Source organism: Geotrypetes seraphini, chromosome 3 (genome assembly GCF_902459505.1).
Source record: "Geotrypetes seraphini chromosome 3, aGeoSer1.1, whole genome shotgun sequence".
In the NCBI taxonomy this organism is placed as follows: domain Eukaryota; kingdom Metazoa; phylum Chordata; class Amphibia; order Gymnophiona; family Dermophiidae; genus Geotrypetes; species Geotrypetes seraphini.
Window position 1 is genome coordinate 224,684,161 of NC_047086.1, and position 22,467 is coordinate 224,706,627.

Here is a 22,467-nt window from a genome sequence, read left to right on the forward strand (position 1 = left end):
CCATAAGGATCTCCCACAACTTTGCCAGGCATGTTATGGAGAATTTGATTTTCATTTCAAACAAGGTGGTACATATAAGGGAGAATGCTTCATGCTTGCGTCTCCTTTAGCAGAATAGTCCTGAAAGCATATTTTCTTGTATTCTTAAGACACTAGCTTGCAAGACTTCACAATATGCAGTATCACCTGTTAAAAGTTTAAAGACAGAATTCAAAAATCCTCCAAAAAACAAATAGGAAAGGTTAATAGAACAGTTAAATATGTGGGTTATATGATTAATGAAGAAAACTGGAAGTATCGGTTCCAGAACGGCTATTTAATTTCATCTACAGTTAAACAAACCTCAACAATGAGCTTTATTCTATAGAATATAATCTCAGTGTGGTATTAAATAAGATTATGCACTATTTAATATGCACATATTGATTTGATATTAGTCACTTGTACCTTATATATTGAAACAAACATGATTATGTTATGTTAATCAGGTTTTCTATTCCGTCTATAACTATTCAGTTTGAGGATGGATTACATTACTAGAGGTTCGGTCATTTACCCAGGAAGTTACAATGACCAGATCGCTGCGGACATTCATAAGGTTGCTAGTACAGGTAGATCAGTATAACTATCAAAACAGTTAGGTCATTGTTTCAACTATATAGTTACAAGTAGGTCATTGTTGGTTCTTTTGTTTTGGTCCTGGGAATTGCATTAGACAGTTTAGAAATGTGCTTTTACAATTACCATTTCAGTTACTTCAGGGCTAGCTCCCTATCTTGGTAGAGAAATGCTTTTAAAATTTATTTATTTTAAAAGTTTCTATACAGTCTAATTCCTAGGCGGTTTACAAATGTGTGCACATACATAAAAGCTAAAACAGCACAGGATAAATGCAAAACATCTAAAATTTAAATGCACAATAATTCCTTAAAGTTTTCCGAACCCGAGATAGTGGTCACAAGATTGGAGTATAAATGGTAGTTGGTTCCAGTATTTTGCTAATTGATATTGGACAGATAGGGTAACTTGCCTGGTAGACTTTATATTGTCTAGACCAGTGTTTTTCAACCTTTTTTGGGCAAAGGCACACTTGTTTCATGAAAAAAATCACGAGGCACACCACCATTAGAAAATGTTAAAAAATTTAACTCTCTGCCTATATTGACTATATATAAAGTAATTCTCTTGAATAGGAATCAAATAAACACAAAGAAAGTATTTTATAATTACTTTATTATGAAATAAAAATTATAAAATACTTTATTCAGTGCGAAACCTGGGCCTGTTTGGCTGAACACAAAGCTGATATTCTGGCTGGAATGGAAGAAAGACACACACGTAGCTCTTCGTCAACAGCTCTCAGTCTCTCTCTGTATTTGGTTTTTATAGCATACAAAAATAGACAAATATACCCTCCATCCTTTTTATTAAACCACAATAGCAGTTTTTAGCGCAGGGAGCTGCGCTGAATGCCCAGCACTGCTCTTGACGCTCATAGGCTCCCTGCGCTAAAAACCACTATTGCGGTTTAGTAAAAGGTGACCATATTGTAAAATATAGACAGCAGATATAAATTCAGAACTGTGCATAGTAAGTGAAGGGAAGTTTTCATCTCTGGGAATTTACCCAGTTAACTATTAAGTTATTTGGGCAAATTCCTTTGAAAACTGTGGTAATACTGCCTCCACTTTGCTAAATTTAAAATAAAATCATTTTTCCTACCTTGTCTGGTGATTTCTGGTTGCACTTTCTTCTTCTGACTGTGCATCCAATCTTTCTTCCCTTCTATCAGCCTGTATGCTTTCTCTCCTCCACACCTCATTCCCTCCCCCAACTTTTTCTTCCTCTCTCCCTGACCTTTCTTTCTTTTTTTCTGTTTCTCTTCTTTCCTTCTGTTTCCCTGCCTGCCCCCTTTCTTTCTTTCTCCCAGCCTCCTGTCCAGCAGTAACTCTCTTCCCTTCCTCCCCTCCCAGCAGCATCTCTCCGTCTCCCTCTCCAGTAGCAGCTGTCCCTTTTTTTTCCTTGCCCAGCAGCTTCCCAGATTCCTTTCCCTCCTCCCCTCCCAGAAGCATCTCTCCTTCTTCTCCCTCTCCAGTAGCAGCTGTCCCTTTTTTTATCTTGCCCAGCAGCTTCCCAGATTCCTTTCCCTCCTCCCCTCCCAGAAACATCTCTCCGTCTCCTTCTCCCTCTCCAGTAGCAGCTGTCCCTTTTTTTCCTAGCCCAGCAGCTTCCCAGATTCCTTTCCCTCCTCCCCTCCCAGAAGCATCTCTCCTTCTTCTCCCTCTCCAGTAGCAGCTGTCCTTTTTTTTCCTGGCCCAGCAGCTTCCCAGATTCCTTTCCCTCCTCCCCTCCCAGAAGCATCTCTCCGTCTCCTTCTCCCTCTCCAGTAGCAGCTGTCCCTTTTTTTCCTAGCCCAGCAGCTTCCCAGATTCCTTTCCCTCCTCCCCTCCCAGAAGCATCTCTCCTTCTTCTCCTTATCCAGTAGCAGCTGTCCCTTTTTTTCCTTGCCCAGCAGCTTCCCAGATTCCTTTCCCTCCTCCCCTCCCAGAAGCATCTCTCCTTCTTCTCCCTCTCCAGTAGCAGCTGTCCTTTTTTTTCCTGGCCCAGCAGCTTCCCAGATTCCTTTCCCTCCTCCCCTCCCAGATGCATCTCTCCTTCTCCTTCTCCCTCTCCAGTAGCAGCTGTCCCTTTTTTTCCTAGCCCAGCAGCTTCCCAGATTCCTTTCCCTCCTCCCCTCCCAGAAGCATCTCTCCTTCTTCTCCTTATCCAGTAGCAGCTGTCCCTTTTTTTTCCTTGCCCAGCAGCTTCCCAGATTCCTTTCCCTCCTCCCCTCCCAGAAGCATCTCTCCTTCTTCTCCCTCTCCAGTAGCAGCTGTCCTTTTTTTTCCTGGCCCAGCAGCTTCCCAGATTCCTTTCCCTCCTCCCCTCCCAGATGCATCTCTCCTTCTCTTTCTCCCTCTCCAGTAGCAGCTGTCCCTTTTTTTTCCTGGCCCAGCAGCTTCCCAGATTCCTTTCCCTCCTCCCCTCCCAGAAGCATCTCTCCTTCTTCTCCCTCTCCAGTAGCAGCTGTCCTTTTTTTTTCTGGCCCAGCAGCTTCCCAGATTCCTTTCCCTCCTCCCCTCCCAGATGCATCTCTCCTTCTCCTTCTCCCTCTCCAGTAGCAGCTGTCCCTTTTTTTCCTAGCCCAGCAGCTTCCCAGATTCCTTTCCCTCCTCCCCTCCCAGAAGCATCTCTCCTTCTTCTCCTTATCCAGTAGCAGCTGTCCCTTTTTTTTCCTTGCCCAGCAGCTTCCCAGATTCCTTTCCCTCCTCCCCTCCCAGAAGCATCTCTCCTTCTTCTCCCTCTCCAGTAGCAGCTGTCCTTTTTTTTCCTGGCCCAGCAGCTTCCCAGATTCCTTTCCCTCCTCCCCTCCCAGATGCATCTCTCCTTCTCTTTCTCCCTCTCCAGTAGCAGCTGTCCCTCTTTTTTTCCTGGCCCAGCAGCTTCCCAGATTCCTTTCCCTCCTCCCCTCCCAGAAGCATCTCTCCTTCTTCTCCCTCTCCAGTAGCAGCTGTCCTTTTTTTTTCTGGCCCAGCAGCTTCCCAGATTCCTTTCCCTCCTCCCCTCCCAGATGCATCTCTCCTTCTCCTTCTCCCTCTCCAGTAGCAGCTGTCCCTTTTTTTTCCTGGCCCAGCAGCTTCCCAGATTCCTTTCCCTCCTCCCCTCCCAGAAGCATCTCTCCTTCTCCCTCTCCAGTAGCAGCTGTCCCTTTTTTCCCCTGCCCAGCAGCTTCCCAGACTGATAGTGGTTTTCTCCCCTCCCAGCAGCTCTTCTTACTTCCCAGCGCAGCGATTCACGAAGGCAGCCTCGGGTCCTTTGTTGGGTCGCGCCGCCTCTGAGGAAAGAGGAAGTTGCATCATCAGAGGCAGCCGCGACTCAGCAAAAGCCCCGAGGCTGCCTTCGTGAATCGCTGCGCTGGGAAGTAAAGGAGAGCTGCAGAGAGGGGAGAAAGCCACTGTCGGAGGCTCCCCAAGATCTCTCCGGCCCAGCGCACGCTTCCGATGCTGATCTTGCCGGTCCTGCGCGGACCGGCAGGAAGTTCAAATGAGTCAATCTTGCCGGTCCTGCGCGGACCGGCAAAAATTTCCTGCGGACCGGCGGTTGAAGAACTGTGGATTAGATCGCCAAGACAAAGTGAGTCCTGGGTGATCGACTCACTTTGCCTTGGCGAGCTACTGGCGCCCCTGCCTCGGGCCCCCTGTAAGCTCCGGGCCCGGCGGCCCTGCGGCACACCAGGCAACATCTCGCGGCACACTAGTGTGCCGCGGAACAGCGGTTGAAAAACACTGGTCTAGACCAGTGGTTCCCAACCCTGTCCTGGAGGAACACCAGGCCAATTGGGTTTTCAGGCTAGCCCTAATGAATATGCATGAAGCAAATTTGCATGCCTATCACTTCCATCTTATGCAAATCTCTCTCATGCATATTCATTAGGGCTAGCCTGAAAACCCGATTGGCCTGGTGTTCCTCCAGGATAGGGTTGGGAATCACTGGTCTAGACCAAGTTTCAAGTTTTAAGAGATTTTTTAGACCGCTTAATCAAATATCTAAGCGGTTTACAATGTAATAGTACATAAAAATAAAAAATAAAAACGTACATCATTATAAAAACAAATAAAAACAAGGGGTTCTGGAAAAATCCAAATATAAGAAAACACAATCATACGGACCTATGCAAACAATAGGGAAGTGGGGAAGAACTACAGTTTTTATAAAGAAAAGTACGGTAGGCTTGGGTAAGATAGCAGTTTACTTTATAATTGAAATTTTCAAAGATTTTAAGAGTTTAAGATTTATGAAATATTAAAATATGCAAATATTAAAATATTGAATTATTAAAGACCTTGAAATATTAAAACATTAAAGTATGCCCTTAAAAAAACAGTTATTGACCAAAAGCATCTTGGAACAAAAAAGTTTTCAGTTTTACTTTGAATTGTTTTAAGTCTAGTTCCAAAGAGTAGGGGCTGTGACAGCAAAGTTATTAGAGTGCAATGTGTTAATCATTTTTAAAGAGGGTATAGTGAAGAGATTCTGTGACGTCGAACGAAGAGTTTTTGATGTATTATAAGGAATTAAAAGTCTGTTAATGAAATCGGGTTGGTTATTTGATTTTGTTGTGAATGATAGAAGTAGGATTTTATAACTGACTCTATGTTCGACCAGTGGTGTTACAATCTTTTTGAAGCCACAGCACACTAAATGGGGCCACGGCTGGAGGGCATTCGGACATGTGCGGACCTTGAAGTGATGACATCATGTACATGTGTGAGATCGTCATGTCAACATCCGCACATGTGCAGAGACCCTCCAGCCAAGGCCCTGAGCTTCCTAACCCTGGGAAGAGAGATGTGGAGAGGTGCCAGAGCCGGCTACCTACAGGACATGCCTCTCGCCGTGAAAGGCACATCCTATAGGAAGTCAGCTGGCGCCGGCGCCTCACAGAAAACCCTGAATCTCACTGTGACACACAATTTGCGATATACTGGTCTAGACAAAAAAGCCTAAGCACCAAAAAGAAAGGGCGCTTATAATGTAAGATCTCCTCAGAAACACCTGCCCTTTATCTTTTTTTTTTTACTTTTTTACCCTTAAGTTATATGTATATAAAAAATATCAAAAGAAATTTGTGAAACGTGGAAGTTAATTGGGTTTTTTTGAGGGGGGACCTGACCACCTCAGTGTCTGACCACCAGACACTCCTGCTGTAATTACACCAGTATTATGGTAGAATGCAGATATTCCCTTACATTTTGCACCTATCCTTGTCATATATTGTTGCATGTTGGGAATTTTAACTGGAAAAGATTTCTGATGCAATATCTGTTGGAGGCACCCTGGAGTAGGACAGCCAACTCTGTTAGGTAGTTGGGAGCATTCCCTCTCAGAATCTTAAAGGAGTGGTGCCCAATTTAAACTTGATCCTTGTGGTTATAGGCAGCCAATGTAGTTTCATATAGTAGGGCTGTAGGTGTTCCGATTTCCATATTCGAGTCTTTACCGCTGCATTTTGAGCTAATTGTAGACTAGTTGTAGTTAATTATTTTAGAGCACTCAATATGATAGTTCTGCTTTTGCAGAATAAAGTTCATTACTGAGGCTCAATGAACCGTGGCTGAGATCAAACAGCAGTTCTGGAACAGATTCTTATCATTTAACCCACACATTGCTTTATCTGTTATTCCAGTGATCTTAACTTTTTAGATTTTGGGGAGAATTTTTGAATTCTATTGTTGAGATTTTCCTCTCCTTGAGTTGTTTTGTTTTTGAGAAGTTTAAAGATGGCAGCACAAGTGTAGGAGCCATCTGGGCATCTAGATCCTATCCTACATGCCTTCTCAATCTTTAAGGGGCCTGCATTTTGGCTTGGCTGCAAGTCTGAGACAGCCATTTTTTCAAGAAGCCAAGTAATTCACTGTTCAAAATCGGCTCTGGCAAACAAATCGGATGCTAATTATTGAATTGAGACCTATATTCAAGGTCATATACCTTATTTTCCTTAGTGGTAATCTGTGTACATAATTGTTCCTGTATGCACTCTGCTGCTTGTAATTTGTCCTCTAATTCATTGGTGTGGTGTTGATAAGCAACTACAATCTAAACATTTATGGACAGCTTCAGCTTTGTTGAAAAGACTTCAGAGTTGTTTGGGTTTTTTTTTGTCTAAATCAGCTTCAACTGCAGTAGTCACTACTGCTGTTATATCAGGTATTCATGTAAAGCTGACAGAAGGGCTGGGAGGGCTTCATCGATCAGCCATCTTGCCTTCAGATACATACCATTTTTCCATCTCTACACTGTAATTTAGATGCCATCAGGTCTCCTTGCAGATTCAAAATGCTGTTTATTATTCAAACCCAACTATTTAAAAGGGTGGAGGGCAGTGAAGGATGGTCAGCTCCAGAGCTCAACTAAGTGGCTGCTGCTCCTTCTCATGGTCCCACATGACCTCAGGTTTTAAGCACTGAGCTGTGTACCCAATGTGTAGATAAGACAGAAAGGAGGAACCCAGACTGGGCAAACTGGATGGATTAATTTGTTTTCTGCTGTCATTCACTGTATTCACAGCCCCATGGTTTTCTGTGGCAAAGGTAGATTTATGTGGAAAAGTTACAACATTCTGTGGCAAGTACATGGCACATTTACACAAATTTGTTAGTCAATGTTAATTTGTATTTTTCTTCGTAAAAATAAAATCATCTCCTGACATTTATTGTGTGTCTAGATAATTTATGGTTCTTTTTATGGGGAGAAAAGGGGATTTAAATGATTGGTGCCAGAAAAGAGAGGAAGGAGATCTGTGGGAGAAGGAGAGGATCTTGAAGGACAAAGATGAAGACAGCATCTCAGAGAAGAGGGACATAACAGCAAATGGAAGGATTGGGGAAATCAAGGTTTTATGAAGGAATAGAAGAAAGTGAGATACAGAGAGAAAAATGAAATGAGAATCCAGGATTAGAAGGGGGGGAAATCTACTTTCTCACATCCATTCTCTCAATATTAATCCCCTCACTTCCATAACCTCTCCTCTTCCTTTGTCCCATTCCCTTACTCCCCTCTCCCATTCCAATCCCTTCACTATCTAACCTCTCTCTCTGATTCTTTCATTCCCCTCCCCACACTGCCTTCATTCCCTTCACTCACAAATTTGATTCCCTAAGGCACATACATGCACACCCAAAATAAAACACCCCCTTGGCCTACCCTCTTTCCCTTTCCCTCACCTGAAACCTCCTATTCTTTCTGCTAGTATACCCTCCACTCTTTCCCTTTTCCCACTTCAATAATTTAGAATCTAAAAACAGCATCAATGGTGCCTCAGGTCAGGTCCTCTTTCCCTACAGCCTGGGGCGTCGTACCTTGTACTGCACAGCTGAAAGTGTGAGACTTGGGCTGCAAGGGAAAGGAAGCAGTCTGAGGCACCACCATTTTTAGGATTATCACAGCCAAACCTGCAGCCTGTGGAGAGGAGAGGTACATTGGCCAACACTACTGCGGTTTAACACAGCCATCAGTCTCTTGTGGCAAGAATCTAATTGTGAGGCAAAGGTCAAATCCTGAAACCCACCCCCAAGCACAGAATCGCAGGAAACTGGGAACCCTGACTATATTACCATGCATTAAGCAAAAGGGAAAAATAAACCATTTCCAGGTATATATATTCCCTCTCACTATATTTTCTACTCTTTCCTTAGACATTTTAGCTTAATTTCTAGCTTAGGAGCTCAAGCAGTAATAATTTTTCCAGAAAAACTTAAGTGCAGCACCCTCTAGCAGCCAGAGCTCAGTACTGTTGCCGGACTTTGGCCCTCAGGTGTAGTTGAAGTACATTTTGTTTTTACAGTAAGCCTCATGCCACTTGTTATTCCCACTTACTCCTTTCCAGTTCTACAAAATAAAAAAGTCATTTATTTCTATATTTCACTATATTCTCATGTTTTTGTTTAACCTATTAAATTCCTCAGCTGCAAGAGTTTCTCTCAGATTATGATACGCCTAGGATTTGAAATGTCTTTCAGCAACTTTCTTTCCTCAGTCTTTGAGCAATATGCACCCATAAACTGCTCCATTTCCTAACTGCCCCTGCTTCCCAACACAACCCTCCCTATACATACTTTCCATCCCTAAAGCTCCCCACAGCTTCTGTGGCATGCACGTGGGGAGGCTGTGGGAAAAGAGGTCTGGGAATTCTGGATTCTGAGGGATGGGTCGTGGCTCAGTAAATGGATAGCACAGGAAGGCATGTCATTATCTCTTGCTGCTTCGCCGGGTCTCTTTGCCGTTGCTGACAGAGTTACTGAATGTTGCACCTCCCGCTGAGCCCTGGAGCTGATGATTCGGTTGACTCCTGGTGATCCTACCACTTGTGGGATGGGATGGAGTTTGCGGTGGATGTGTGGAATTTGCAGGACCTGACATACCCAATGTGTTCCCATTCTGGTTATCGGTGGCTGGAAAAAAAGAGACGGAGAGAGGGTGACTGGTTTGCAGGGTGGGAGCCCGCTTGCGCTACTGAAAGGAAAAGGAGGAAGTAGCTGCTCTGTACCTAGAGAGGTGCTTGCACTCGGAGGAGGCTGCGTAGCAGAGGGAGCAGCATTCTCATTCTGTGGCAGAGACTGTGCCTGTAAGAGTAAGAAACAAGAAAAAGTGACAGTCTAAGCAAGCACAGAACAGCAGAGCAGACTTTCCTGGAGAACACTAGCTTACTCTCAATCCCACTCCCGGGTCTCCAATTTATCACCCTTCCCCACATTCCTATTCTACCCGTGACAAGGTGCCTCATTCCCAGCATCCACTCTTGACCCTCCATGACAACAGAGGTGCTAGCATGCTTCCTTTCACCACATTGGGGATGAGATTGGTCTGCAGCCTCTACACCAGGGGTGTCAAAGTCCCTCCTCGAGGGCCGCAATAGTCGGGTTTTCAGGATTTCCCCAATGAATATGCATGAGATCTATTTGCATGCACTGCTTTCATTGTATGCTAATAGATCTCATGCATATTCATTGGGGAAATCCTGAAAACCCGACTGGATTGTGGCCCTCGAGGAGGGACTTTGACACCCCTGCTCTACACTCACCGGTTTGCTCTGAGATTGCTGCGCTGTGTATTCTGGGTTTGGTTCACTGAAATTTGGCACCTCTGAATAAACCATGCAAAATCTGGAAGAAAAAAAACCCAAACAAACCCAACTCTCATTGAACATGGGAACAGAAGTAAGATCCAAGCTCCCTTCCCCAACCCCACAGAGAGACCGACCAACATGTAAACACATTTTAATCCCAGTGCTGTCTCAGGACATAGGTTCAGTGCAGCTGCATTTTAACCAACAGGATTGGCCAGAATGAAAAAGACTAGGAATACTTATATCTACTGTAAATTAATATAACTCACCTTGAACTACCACTGGAAAGGTACGAGCTAAACACTATTTTTTAAATTAAGCTTAGAGCAATAAAACTGGACTGGCCCACCCGGATCTGGAATTTAAGTTTTTAAAATTTCCCTCTCTGGAAGCTGTGTCTGTGTGAATGATGGGATGAGGCCAAAAACAAATCTTTAACAAATCTCCTGAGTGGCACACAGTCCTAGAGACCTGCACATACACATCCAAATGTATACACACAAGTATATACACATATAGTGCATCAGTAATCACATGGTTACATATGGGGTTCACAGAATTCTGGAATGTTCCTTAGTGTTTCTGCTTGGTTGGATCTTAAGCCCCTTTTGCCTCAGTTGCTGAAATACAATTTTGAAAAACAAGGTAACTTACTCTCCTATCTTCTGCAGCTCTCCCCCTCGCCCCGTGTAGAGAGTCAGACAACCTTTAAACACACTTGCGTACCTTAAAAATAAAAACATGTTTTACAGATAGGTTAGCTTTTGCCTGAGGTCCAATCTTTACTGCCTCCTCCTCTTCTCCAGAGAACAAGCCTATTTATAAGTCTACAGACTGCAAACAAAAAAAAATGCTACAACTTCAGGGGAAAGTTGGTTTCCTATCACTATTATGCACCCCCAAAAAAGGGGAGAGACACACAGAATGGAGTACAGGGAACCATGCTCTAAATCAGAGCTGCTCAAGTCCGGTCCTCGAGATCTTCTGGCAGGCCAGGTTTTCAGGATGTCCACAATGAGAGAGATTTGCCTTCAATGCCTTCTTGGTATGCAAATCTCTCTCTCGTGCATATTGTGGATATCCTGAAAACCTGGCCTGCCAATAGATCTCAAGGACCAGACTTGGGCAGCCTTGCTCTAAATAAACACCCAAACCATTTGGGATATGCCCTTCCAATCTCTAACAAAGTGAGACTCTGGCACTAGGGAGCTTCATAGAGCCAAATGCTATTGCTGCCAGTAAAATAGGCAGGGCATTGGCAATAAGCCAACCCTCCTTGAAGAAGGTCAAGAAAAAAATAAAATTCTTCACTCAAATGGGTCTTCATTCTCCTCAGCCTCTCCAGTACTAAAGAGGCTATGCATATGGTCATCCAGCCTCTAGAAAATTGAACCTGTATTTACGGTGTAATTCAATTAAGAGTCCTTCAATATTTTTGTTTGGATGGAGTGCTGAATACTGCCTGCCCTCATTTGGAATGTTACAAGGCCTATTTCCATGGGGATAGCATAGGCCTGGTTTTACCCTTTGGTAAGTCGAATGATGTCTCCTGGCTGGATAAGATTTCCCACGTCATCCCATATGGATATGTTGATACTACCAGTTTTGTCAGCCACCCTGCAGGTCCGCACTTCATGCCCATCTTTTGTTTTAGTCACTCTACCTGAAAATGAAAATCATAGTGTCACAAAGGCAGCCATTTAGCGAAACCTCAACACCACACAGATGACACAGGAGACTCACACTGCACTGCTGGGAAGACCATCTGGACACTGTTTTCTTTATACAGTGGGAAGGTTAAAGGGACTAAATTCACAGCAATTTCTTGCTGATTCTCTACAATTTTTTTTTTTCGCTTAGGGCTTCAGTCCATTTCCCCCAACTTTCATAGCTAGGAATTTAGTCTATTTAGCTTCAGGGGCCTGAAAGCAAATAAATAAACTCATCACTACTGAATTTTGGGTTCCAGAGGGCATATCACTTAGGAATTTTTATCCAAAATCAACTATAGTAAAATGATCTAATAGTGCAGTACTTCTCAATCAGTGCATCATCAAGTGCTTGAGGGGAAAATGCCAATATTTGACAGGGAGAAAGCTTATGCTCTCCTTAACCACAACTGCAGGCTGGAGAGAGAGAGAGGACAAAGCAGGGAGGCAGTCATCTGAAATCCCCATAACTCCTCCCTAATTCTGGCCAAAGGATGCAGCATTTCCTGCCTGGACTGGTAAGGAAAGGAGATAGTTAAAATCAAAGCAGTTTACATATATTCAAGTACCTATGATAATAGTGATTTGCCTGGAGTCTTAAGGATCTGGAGTGAGATATTGGACCTAGTTTCCCTGGTGACAGTAGCGACTGCACTGGTGCCAATTGGTGGTGGGTGGAAAGAGACCTACATTTCCAGCTTGGGCTGGTGGCAACAGTGATCAGTTGGGGCTAGAGATGGGGGAGCAGATCTGGGAACACACAGATTGAGAGAACCACTGCCATATGGAGACAGATCCTAGCTCTGCTCTGTATAGACTCCAGAATAAAAGTTTAAAAAAAAAATCTAAATGTTGACAGTAAGTTTAGTGTGAGTTTGTCTACCATTTATTCTAGAGCAGGGGTGTCAAAGTCCCTCCTCGAGGGCCGCAATCCAGTCGGCTTTTCAGGATTTCTCCAATGAATATGCATGAGATCTATTAGCATACAATGAAAGCAGTGCATGCAAATAGATCTCATGCATATTCATTGGGGGAATCCTGAAAACCCGACTGGATTGCGGCCCTCGAGGAGGCACTTTGACACTCCTGCTCTACAGCAAAAAAACTGTCCAGCACACCAGTCCCTGATTTCTCACTGATGAATTTCATTGATGAAGCAAAAAAAAATTAAAAATATCTACAAGAAATAAATAAATGTGTGGAAAGCTACTATTGTTAACTGGCACACTGATTTGTATTGTAGTTATTGGTTTATGTAACCTGGAAGTGTGGTTTTCAATAAAAACAGATTAAATATAAAGCACAGTTACTTACCGTAACAGGTGTTATCCAGGGACAGCAGGCATATATTCTCACATGTGGGTGACGTCATCTACGGAGCCCCGATGCGGAAGCATTTTCAAGCAAACTTGATTGAAGATTTAAGTTTGCTCTGCTGCTCCACGCATGCGTGCCTTCCTGCTCCACTAGGGGGTGCATCCCCTCGTGGTCTCCAGTTCACTTAACTAGCCAAGAAGCCAACCTCGGGGAGGTGGGCGGGTTGTGAGAATATATGCCTGCTGTCCCTGGATAACACCTGTTACGGTAAGTAACTGTGCTTTATCCCAGGACAAGCAGGCATGATATTCTCACATGTGGGTGACCTCCAAGCTAACTGAAAAGGGATGGAGGGAAGTTGGCAATTTAAGCAAATAGATTTCGCAATACTGATTGGCCGAACCGGCCATCGCTCCTGGACAGTGAGTCCAGACAGTAGTGGGAGGTAAAGGTATGAACCGAAGACCACGTGGCAGCCTTGCAGATTTCCTCAATAGGTGTGGACCTGAGGAATGCTACGGAGGCTGCCATCGCTCGGACCTTGTGTCCCGTTACTCGACCATGCAGCGCAAGACCAGCCTGAGCGTAGCAAAAGGAGATGCAATCGGCCAACCAGTTGGACAAGGTGCGTTTGGAAACTGGGTGACCTAACCAGTTTGGGTCGAAGGACAAAAACAGTTGTGGGACTTTCTGGTGTGACTGAGTGCGTTGGAGGTAAAAGGCCAACGCTCTCTTGCAGTCAAGAGTGTGGAGCGCCACTTCTCCGGGGTGAGAGTGGGGCTTGGGAAAAAACACAGGCAAGACAATGGACTGATTGAGATGAAAATCAGACACTACTTTAGGTAAGAACTTTGGATGGGTGCGGAGTACCACCTTGTCGTGATGGAATACCGTGAAGGGTGGGTCCGCTACCAGAGCTTGTAACTCACTAACCCGTCGGGCGGAAGTGAGCGCAAGCAGGAAAATCACCTTCCAAGTGAGGAATTTTGGATGGCATTTGTCTAGGGGCTCAAATGGAGGTTTCATTAGTTGAGCCAGAACCACGTTAAGGTCCCAAACCACCGGGGGGGGGGGGGTTTGAGAGGAGGGTGGACGTTCAGAAGACCCTTCATGAAGCGAGAGATTAAGGGATGGAGCGAGAGGGCTTTCCCTTCCAGGGGCTGATGAAAGGCCACAATCGCACTGAGGTGTACTCGAATGGAGTTGGTCTTTAGGCCGGAATGAGATAATTGAAGTAAATAGTCAAGGACCAGAGGGACGGGGACCGACACCGGGTCCTGGCTGTGGGAGGAGCACCAGGTTGAGAATCTGGTCCACTTTTGGGAGTAGCAGGTTCTTGTCGAGGTCTTTCTAGAGGCCTCCAATATCTCCTTGACTGATTGAGACACGGGGAGAGCAGTAAGGGGGAGAGAAACCAAGCATTCAGATGAAGAGATTGAAGATTGGGATGTAACTGCGAACCCTGACCTTGTGACAGTAGAGAGGGAAACAGAGGCAGAGGCAGTGGATCTCTGACACTGAGTTGAAGTAGAAGGGAAAACCACGGCTGGCATGGCCAGCGAGGGGCAATCAGGATCAGGGTGGCTTGTACTGTTCTCAGGTGGACAAGCGTCCGCAGTATCAGAGGAAACGGCGGGAACGCGTACAGGAACCTTCCCTCCCAGTCGAGGAGGAAGGCTTCGGCCTCGAGCCGGTCCGGGGAGTACATCCGGGAGCAGAAGAGAGGCAGCTTGTGGTTGTGGGGGGATGCGAATAGATCTATTTGAGGCGTCCCCCACTTTTCGAACACCTGTCGTAGGATCTAAGAGTGCAGTTACCACTCGTGTGGCTGGAGGAGGGGGCTGAGTCTGTCCGCCAGACAGTTTTGTTCTCCTTGTATGTACACCGCTCGAAGGAAGGTGTTGTTGGAGATTGGCCATTTCCAGAGGCGCAGGGCTTCCCGGCAAAGGGACCAAGACCCTGTTCCCCCTTGTTTGTTTACGTAGTACATTGCTACTTGGTTGTCAGTTCGGATGAGGACCACTCGGTCGTGGAGCAGATGTTGAAAAGCTACAGATGCGAGATAGATGGCCCGAAGCTCTAGCACGTTGATGTGGCAGCGACGGTCTTCTGCTGACCACATCCCTTGAGTGCGTAGGCCGTCTAGATGGGCTCCCCAAGCGTACTCCGACGAGTCCGTGGTGAGTATCTTGCTGTGAGGTGGGGTGAGGAAGAGCAAACCTTTGGAAAGATTTGAAGAGTTGGCCCACCAGTGGAGCGATCGTTGCAAAGAAGGCGTCACTGTCACGGGGCGGTCGATCGGGTCCCGGTCTTGACGCCATTGAGAGGCCAAGGTCCATTGAGGAATTCTCAGATGGAGGCGGGAGAAGGGTGTGACGTGGATGGTGGAGGCCATGTGGCCCAGAAGAGTCATCATCTGCCGAGCTGATACCGAGGTCAGCAGGGAAAACCTTCGACTCAGACTTACTAACGCCTCTAGACGCGGAGGGGGGAGGAAGGAACGGAGGCGAACCGTGTCCAGCGTGGCCCTGATGAACTGCAGGGACTGGGAGGGGCGTAGTTGGGATTTTGGGAAGTTTATCTCGAACCCCAGACTTTGTAGGTAGGTAATAGTCTGTTGGGTCACTGAGATAACCGCTTCCCTGGACGGGGCTTTGATCAGCCAGTCGTCCAGGTAGGGGAATACCTGGAGGCCCTGGGAGCGTAAGCTTGCTGCGACTACCACGAGGCACTTGGTGAAGACCCAAGGTGACGATGCTAGGCCGAAGGGGAGGACCCGGTATTGTAGGTGCCAGTCCCCTACCTGAAAACGCAAGAACTTGCGGTGAGCGGGGTGCACTGGGACATGCGTGTACGCCTCCTTCAGATCGAGGGAGCAGAGCCAGTCGCCCTCGTCGATCAGGGGGTAGAGGGTCGGTAGGGAAAGCATCCAAAATTTTTCCCGTACCAGAAATTTGTTGAGGCGTCTCAAGTCTAGTATTGGGCGTAGGTCTCCCGTTTTTTTCGGTACCAGGAAGTAACGGGAGTAGAAGCCCTTCCCCCGTTGGTCGGGGGGAACCTCCTCCACTGCTCTCAGGTGAAGCAGGTCTCGAGCTTCGGAGAGGAGTAGGGGTAGCTGCGTCCGGTTGGGAGGGCAATTCCTTGGGGGGTTGTCCGGAGGAATGGCCCAAAAGTTGAGAGAGTATCCTGATGAGATCACGCCAAGGACCCATGCGTCCGACGTGACTTGTTCCCAGCGAGGGTAAAAGGCTTTGAGGCGGCCACCGATGGGAAGGAGGCCTGGGACTATGGCGGAGGGGGCCCGCCCCCTTCCGCGTATCCCGTCAAAAGGACGGGGATGGTTTGGTAGTCGCAGGCGGTTGGGACTTGGGCATGGCCCGGTGGTGGGCTTGCGGACGCCTGGGTGGAGGCCGCGAGAAGGCAGGGGTGGATTTTTGTGGGTAGCGGCACAGAGGGGCCCTGTATGGCCTGGACGCGGGCGGTTTAGGCTTTTGCCGGACGAGGGAGGCGAACGAGCGTTCGTGTTCGGAGAGGCGTTTTGTAGCCGCCTCGATAGTGTCATCGAACAGTTCTTTTCCCACACAGGGGAGGTTAGCCAACCGGTCCTGCAAGTTGGGGTCCATGTCGACCAGGCGCAGCCAAGCTAGTTGGCGCATGGCGATAGCAAAGGCTGCCTCTCTGGAGGAGAGTTCGAAGCCATCGTATGCCGCGTGGAATAGATGGAGGCGCAGGTTGGAGAGGGACTCTAAAAGCAGGCCAAACGCTCCTTGCCGGGAGGCCGGTAGGTCAGTCTCAAAGGCTCTCAATAGTCCAATGAGGTGTTTGAGGTAGGATGTGAAGGTGAAAGTGTAGCTTTGCACCCTAGAGGCCATCATTGCATTTTGATATAGTCTCCTGCCGAACTTGTCCAGGGTTCGGCCTTCTCGGCCTGGGGGGACCGCTGCTGAGACCCGGGATGGGTGAGCCTTTTTCAAGGAGGATTTTTCTAGCAGCGACTGGTGGGAGAGCTGTGGTTGTTCGAATCCCGGGTAGGGTACTGTGCGGTACTTGGCCTCCATTTTGGAGGGTACGGCTATGACCATGTAGGGGGTCTCCAGGTTCCTGAAGAAGGTCTGTTGGAGTACCGGGTTAGGTGGTAAGCGAAGGGACTCTCTGGGCAGTGATGGCATATCCAGCTCCGCTAGGTACTCCTTAGAGTATCTGGAGTCGGACTGGAGGTCTAAGTCCAAAGCGTGGCCCATGTCCTGGACAAAGCGAGTGAAGGATGGGCGGGATGTTCCCGGGGCCCCGTGCGGGGTCGGTGAACGAGACCTCCGTCGGGTGGAGAAGGATGGGGAGGCTTCCCTCGAGTATCGAGGTTCCTGTTCCGATCCACGCTCTGAGACCGGGGAAGCACTGTGAGAGTGTTCCGGGGTTGTCGATCTTCGGCGTCTCGAGGAGCCCCTCGGAGACGATGCCGGGGTTCGGGGTACCGATCGATATCGAATCGGTGACCTCGACTCGGACTCCCTCAGAGAATACCTGCAACCTCGGGTCGGGGTCCCGGTCCGAGAGGGAGTTCGGAGGATGCGCGGGTTGGAGAGTGATAACTCAGCCACCCTTAGTGGTCCCGTACGAGGTGTAGGAGAACGGCCTCGTAGAGTTGGTGAACCTCGGGCCTTCTTGGAGGTATGGCGGTTCGAGGTTTCTGTCGTTTTAGCACAACGTTTTGCCCCGCGGCGGTCTGCGGAGGGAGAGCGTCTTGGGCGCCTCGGCGAGGAGTCCGAGGAGGATGGGATGCGGCGAAGCTTGCGCACTTTTCCCCGAGGTTGCTCGACGCGAGGCTCAGGCTGGTCTGGCACCTGCGGGGTCGAGGTCGAGGCCGATTGTAACTGGGCCATTGCAGCGGACAGCTCCGACGAGATCATCGCTCGGAGTAGGTCCTGGAAGACGGGCACAGACAGCATCGAAGGCATGTCCACTGCCTCGGTGCACTCCACCGGGGGCGACCTCGTATCAGAGTATTCCCGTGTGGTGGAGGCATGGCCCGAAGGTTTGGAGGGCTTAGCCGAGGCTGTAAGCATGGGGCTTCCGCCATGCGTCGACGGTGTCCCCGAGGCTGGCTTCTTCGATGTTACGGAACCTGAAGAAGGAAGAGGGGACTTACCCGGGGCCGAGGCTTTCTGCTGTCCCGAGGGCTTCGGATTCGGGTCTCGGGGCGATGCCGAGGTATTCGGGGCCGAGGTCAAGGCCGGGGCCGACCTCGAGGCCGAGGGTTGGTCCGGAGCAAAGAGGTCCGCCATGCGGGCTTTTCTTCGACGGAGGGCCCGGTTCTGGAAAGTAGCGCACTGGGGGCAGGAGTCGGTTGGATGAGCCGCCCCCAGGCAGAGGATGCACCGGCGATGCGGGTCTGTGATGGAAAGAAGCCGCTCACACCGGGTGCACTTTTTAAAGCCGGTCAAAGGCCGGGACATAGAATCGAAAGTAGCCGCGGCTCGAGTAGCCACGCGGCCACGGGGTCCCGGAAGCCTCCGGGTCATCAAAAACGAAGCAGGAATCAAGTTGAAAAGTAAAGAATTCGCGCACAGCGACTTAATCGAGAAAAAACAAGAAAAAACACGGTGCTAGAAGGCAGTTGGGGCAGAGCCTGAAAAACACGACTTCTAGGCTCAGCGGAAAATTTTGAACTGGAGACCAAGAGGGGATGCACCCCCTAGTGGAGCAGGAAGGCACGCATGCGTGGAGCAGCAGAGCAAACTTAAATCTTCAATCAAGTTTGCTTGAAAATGCTTCCGCATCTGGGCTCCGTAGATGACGTCACCCACATGTGAGAATATCATGCCTGCTTGTCCTGGGATAAAATATTTTATGCCATAAATCATAAAATCCTAAGTGGCTCACACATTAAATATATATTACTTCATATCACACAATACAATCAAATATAACAATATGTGCCGTATATACTCGAATATAAACCGAGATTTTTGAGCCAAAAAAATGGCCCAAAAATGGGGGTCTCGGTTTAAATTTGAGCCCTCTGGTCTACACCCCACCCCCCTCCTGGCCTTCCATGGGCGTTCCTGAAGCCCTGGTGGTCCAGTGGTGAGCCGGGACAGGAGCGATCCCTCCCGCATCCTGTGCCAGCCGACTCTAAACCATCCTGCCTCTCTGACCCCTGTAGTCCTTACCTTTAAAACCCTGTAGTCCAGTGGTGAAGTGGGACAGGAGCAATCTTCTTACACTCCTGCCCCATGAGCGCTGTAATAAAAAATGCCTGCCATGAGTTCCCGTTGCAGTCTCGCTTCACCACTAGACCACCAGGGCTTTAAAAGGTAAGATCTGCAGAGTTCAGAGAGGGAGACGGGGTGGTTTAGAGCCAGCCCGGACAGGATACAGGAAGGATCGCTTCTGTTCCGGCTCATGCAATGCTCCCTTCAGCAACCTGGACAGATCCGGATGGCCAAAAAGCCCATCTCCAGTCAGGCCCTAAGCACGAGAGTCTTGTACATGTACCTTGAGGGAGCTGTTTGAGACTGTCCTGAAAAAAACAATAGGACCATCGAAACCGGAGTCCTCAAAGGCTTTATCTTGTTCCGCACACCAGCACTGAAAGGTCTTCCAAGCTTTAGCATAGGCTGTGACCATAGTCGGCTTCTTGGATCGTAGGAGAGTAGCTATGACCCCCTTTGGGTAACCTTTCTTCCTTAGAGCTTGAGAACTTAACAGCCATGCCATAAGCCCAAAGCGATCCAAACTCTCCAGACCAATTGGACTCTGTGGGAGCAATGCTGGGTGAAGTAGCAGTCTCAGTCACTCATCCTGCCATAGCCAAACTAGATCCACATACCATGGGTGGAATTGACAATCATTGGCCATAGGGGAAAAAGTACAGCTGTTCCTTCGTTGGCCAAGGCTGCATCAAGGCATCTATGCCGGTGTTTCCCAGCTCTACTTTGTGGTTAAAGAATTGAGAAGCCTTCTCGTTGCCTGCAGACATCATTAGATAGAACACTGGCCTCTCACAGCACCTTACAATTTTGTTGAAAGCACTCTGGGACAGCTTGTCTGCGTTGTTATTTGCTTACATGTTTAAAGACAATAGACTGTTTTCAGTCCAATTCTTTATATGTGAGGTTGCAAACCATTGGACCCCTGAGGAAGGCGTGTTCGCCGAAACACGGACCATGTAGGGTCCGGTTGGATTTTTATTACAGTATTTTTTATCATTGTACTTTTTTAATTGAATTTTCATGGTTTTATATGTCAGTGTTTAATAAATTATCTCCAGAACATCTGTATCCACAGTTTTTGTTTCTTATAAGTAATACAGTTATAGAATTTGCCTGTATTTGTTATAAAGAAACCCACGAAAAGGCAGAATAGTCAACTGGTTCAGAGAGTGGTCGCTAAGAGACAAAACACCCGAGAACACAACGCAAACAAAGCATAACAATAAACTAATACAATCTTAAAATGTAAAAGATTAAGGTGCTCTCGGGTGTTTTGTCTCTTAGCGACCACTCTCTGAACCAGTTGACTATTCTGTCTTTTCGTGGGTTTCTTTCAAAGGTTGTGTGGCAGTTTCTTTGGAGGTTTTGTTTTTTGTATTTGTTATAAAACATTATATGGTTTTATCCCAAGTTACCTTTCATATCATTTTTAATTAGTAGAAAACAGACTTATTTCACGAAAGACCACCTTATTTCCCCCCCCCCCACACACACTCAATAAAAGGTTGTGTATACAAAAAATTTCTTAATAGAACCCTACCCTTTCAGGCAAGACTTTGGAATAAAAGTTTTAGTGGTTTGATCTTAAGTTCTTCTTCTTACCAGGCCTTAAGATAATTAAAAACTTATTTGTTTATAAATTATAACTTTTGGTGGGAAACCTTGTGCCAGTTTTATAAGTTTGAGAGAATAAACTCGATTCAATTGGGACACTAATAAATTCAATGAGATCTGGGGTCCATTGGCGAAGTATTGTAAGAATTGATCATTAGTATCACCCTTTGATTTCTGAATGAGTGTCATATATATCCAGGATGGGTGGGAGGGAGGAAGGGAGGGGGTGAAATGTATTTTTTCTTATTATTATTTGATTGCTATTAGTGCTGTCTATTGTATCACTTATTTATAATTGGTTGCACAAAAATGAATAAAAAATTGGGAAAAAAAACCTTATCTGATAAATAAGTATAATCTAGATAAGTTAATAATTTCTTAATGTTATATTTTATATATAACTAGTTGTTTAGCCCGTTACATTAACGGGTGCTAGCAGCCCTTCTCCCTTATTTTTACCTCCTCCCTGTCCAGCAACACCTCTCCCCCTTTCCCTGCTCCCCCCATATAGCAGTAGCCCTTCTCCTTTTATCTCCCCCTGTCCAGCAGCACCCCTCCCATTCCCTCCTCCCCCTGTCCAGCAGTAGCTCTTCTCCTTTATGTCCTGCTCCCCCTCTGTCCAGCAGTAGCCCCAGGAAAAGAGTGAGGATCACAGGACCAAAGCTTTTACTGACATCCAAGTAGGGGAAATCCACTCTCCCCACCTCCTTGCTCCTGCTGCACTTCCTCCTTGGCTATACACACGCGTGCGCACACACTTACATACAGCTCTCCGGCTCCTCGCGCCCCTCCTCCACATTCCACTTCTTCGGCGGGGGCCAACGTTTTCTTTATTTTGTTTTCTTTTCACGTGTTCCTCCTTCATGGAAAAACAGCACTACCGGCCAACTTAGTCCCTTGCCGCCCCCTTCCCGCGCCGCACAACCACCTTTCTTTCCCTCCCTCCATCAGGTGCAGTGAATCCACCAATGTTAAAAGGAGCCACGTCGAAATCGGAGGCCTGCCACTGCCGTAGCACTTTCCCCTCTGCCTTGGCAGAGAGGAACGTGTTACGGTGGCGGCAGGGCTCCAATTTCAAAGCAGCTCCTTTTAACATAGGCGGAGTTGAACTGACCTGATGGAGGAAGGGAAGGAACGGTGGGGCAAATTTCGGCAACAGCAGGAATTGTTTGGCGGGCCAAGCACCGTGAAACTTTGTTTCTTTAGGCAGCCCCGGGGGGGGGAGGGGGTTGAATCGTCGATGTGCAGGCCGCTGAGACGGGAGTGAGCAGTTCGGCTTCCCCTATCTGGGGAAATCGCCGTGCCGAACTCAGCTGCGCGTCGGGAGTGAGTTTTTCGACTTCCCCTATCTGGGGAAACCGCCGTGCCGAACTGAGCTGCGCGTGGGGCCGTAGTAAGCGCGGGGCATGCTGCAGTCTTGGCGGCCACGGACATACGGATCATGGAAGCACGCTGATAAGACTGCGCATGCGCCGCCTACGGTTTTATTATATAGATGTACTGTGCTTTGTGGTGTAAATTCACTGTGTTTTTACAGTTCTTACTTGTTGTTATAAACCACACTGAACCATGAGGTATTGTGGTATATAAATAAAATTATTATTAAGCATGCCCCACTGTTGCACCTACATCTTGGTGTAAATGAATAGAATGCCCCCATTGCACACAGGGAGGAAAAATAGATAAGCTGTAGAGCAGGGGCGCCCACACTTTTTGGGCTTGCGAGCTACTTTTTAAATGACCAAGTCAAAATGATCTACCAACAATAAAATTAAAAAAAAAACACAAAGCACACTGTATGCATAGAAAATGTTAATTATCATTCCTATTCCAGGGTTTTTCAAAGAGGTCAAAGCAGATGACTCTATGCACTATCACCTCAGTAACAACCATACAAAAATAGACAAATATACCCCCCTCCCTTTTTACTAAACCACGATAGCAGTTTTTA

The 22,467-nt window shown here is 47.2% G+C and overlaps 1 protein-coding gene across 1 annotated transcript in view; it reads right to left on the minus strand.

Annotated features, from left to right (window-relative positions):
• Positions 1–7,001: 7,001 nt before the first annotated feature.
• Positions 7,002–22,467, minus strand: part of NABP2 (nucleic acid binding protein 2) — an 88,608-nt gene continuing 73,142 nt past the window's right edge. The window contains exons 3-7 of the mRNA XM_033939222.1: positions 11,189–11,327; positions 10,319–10,390; positions 9,620–9,701; positions 9,086–9,161; positions 7,002–8,990 (exon numbers count right to left, since the gene is read on the minus strand). Coding sequence (XP_033795113.1) covers positions 8,788–8,990; positions 9,086–9,161; positions 9,620–9,701; positions 10,319–10,390; positions 11,189–11,327 — 572 coding nt within the window. The 3' untranslated portion in view covers positions 7,002–8,787. The remainder of the gene's footprint in view (positions 8,991–9,085; positions 9,162–9,619; positions 9,702–10,318; positions 10,391–11,188; positions 11,328–22,467) is intronic.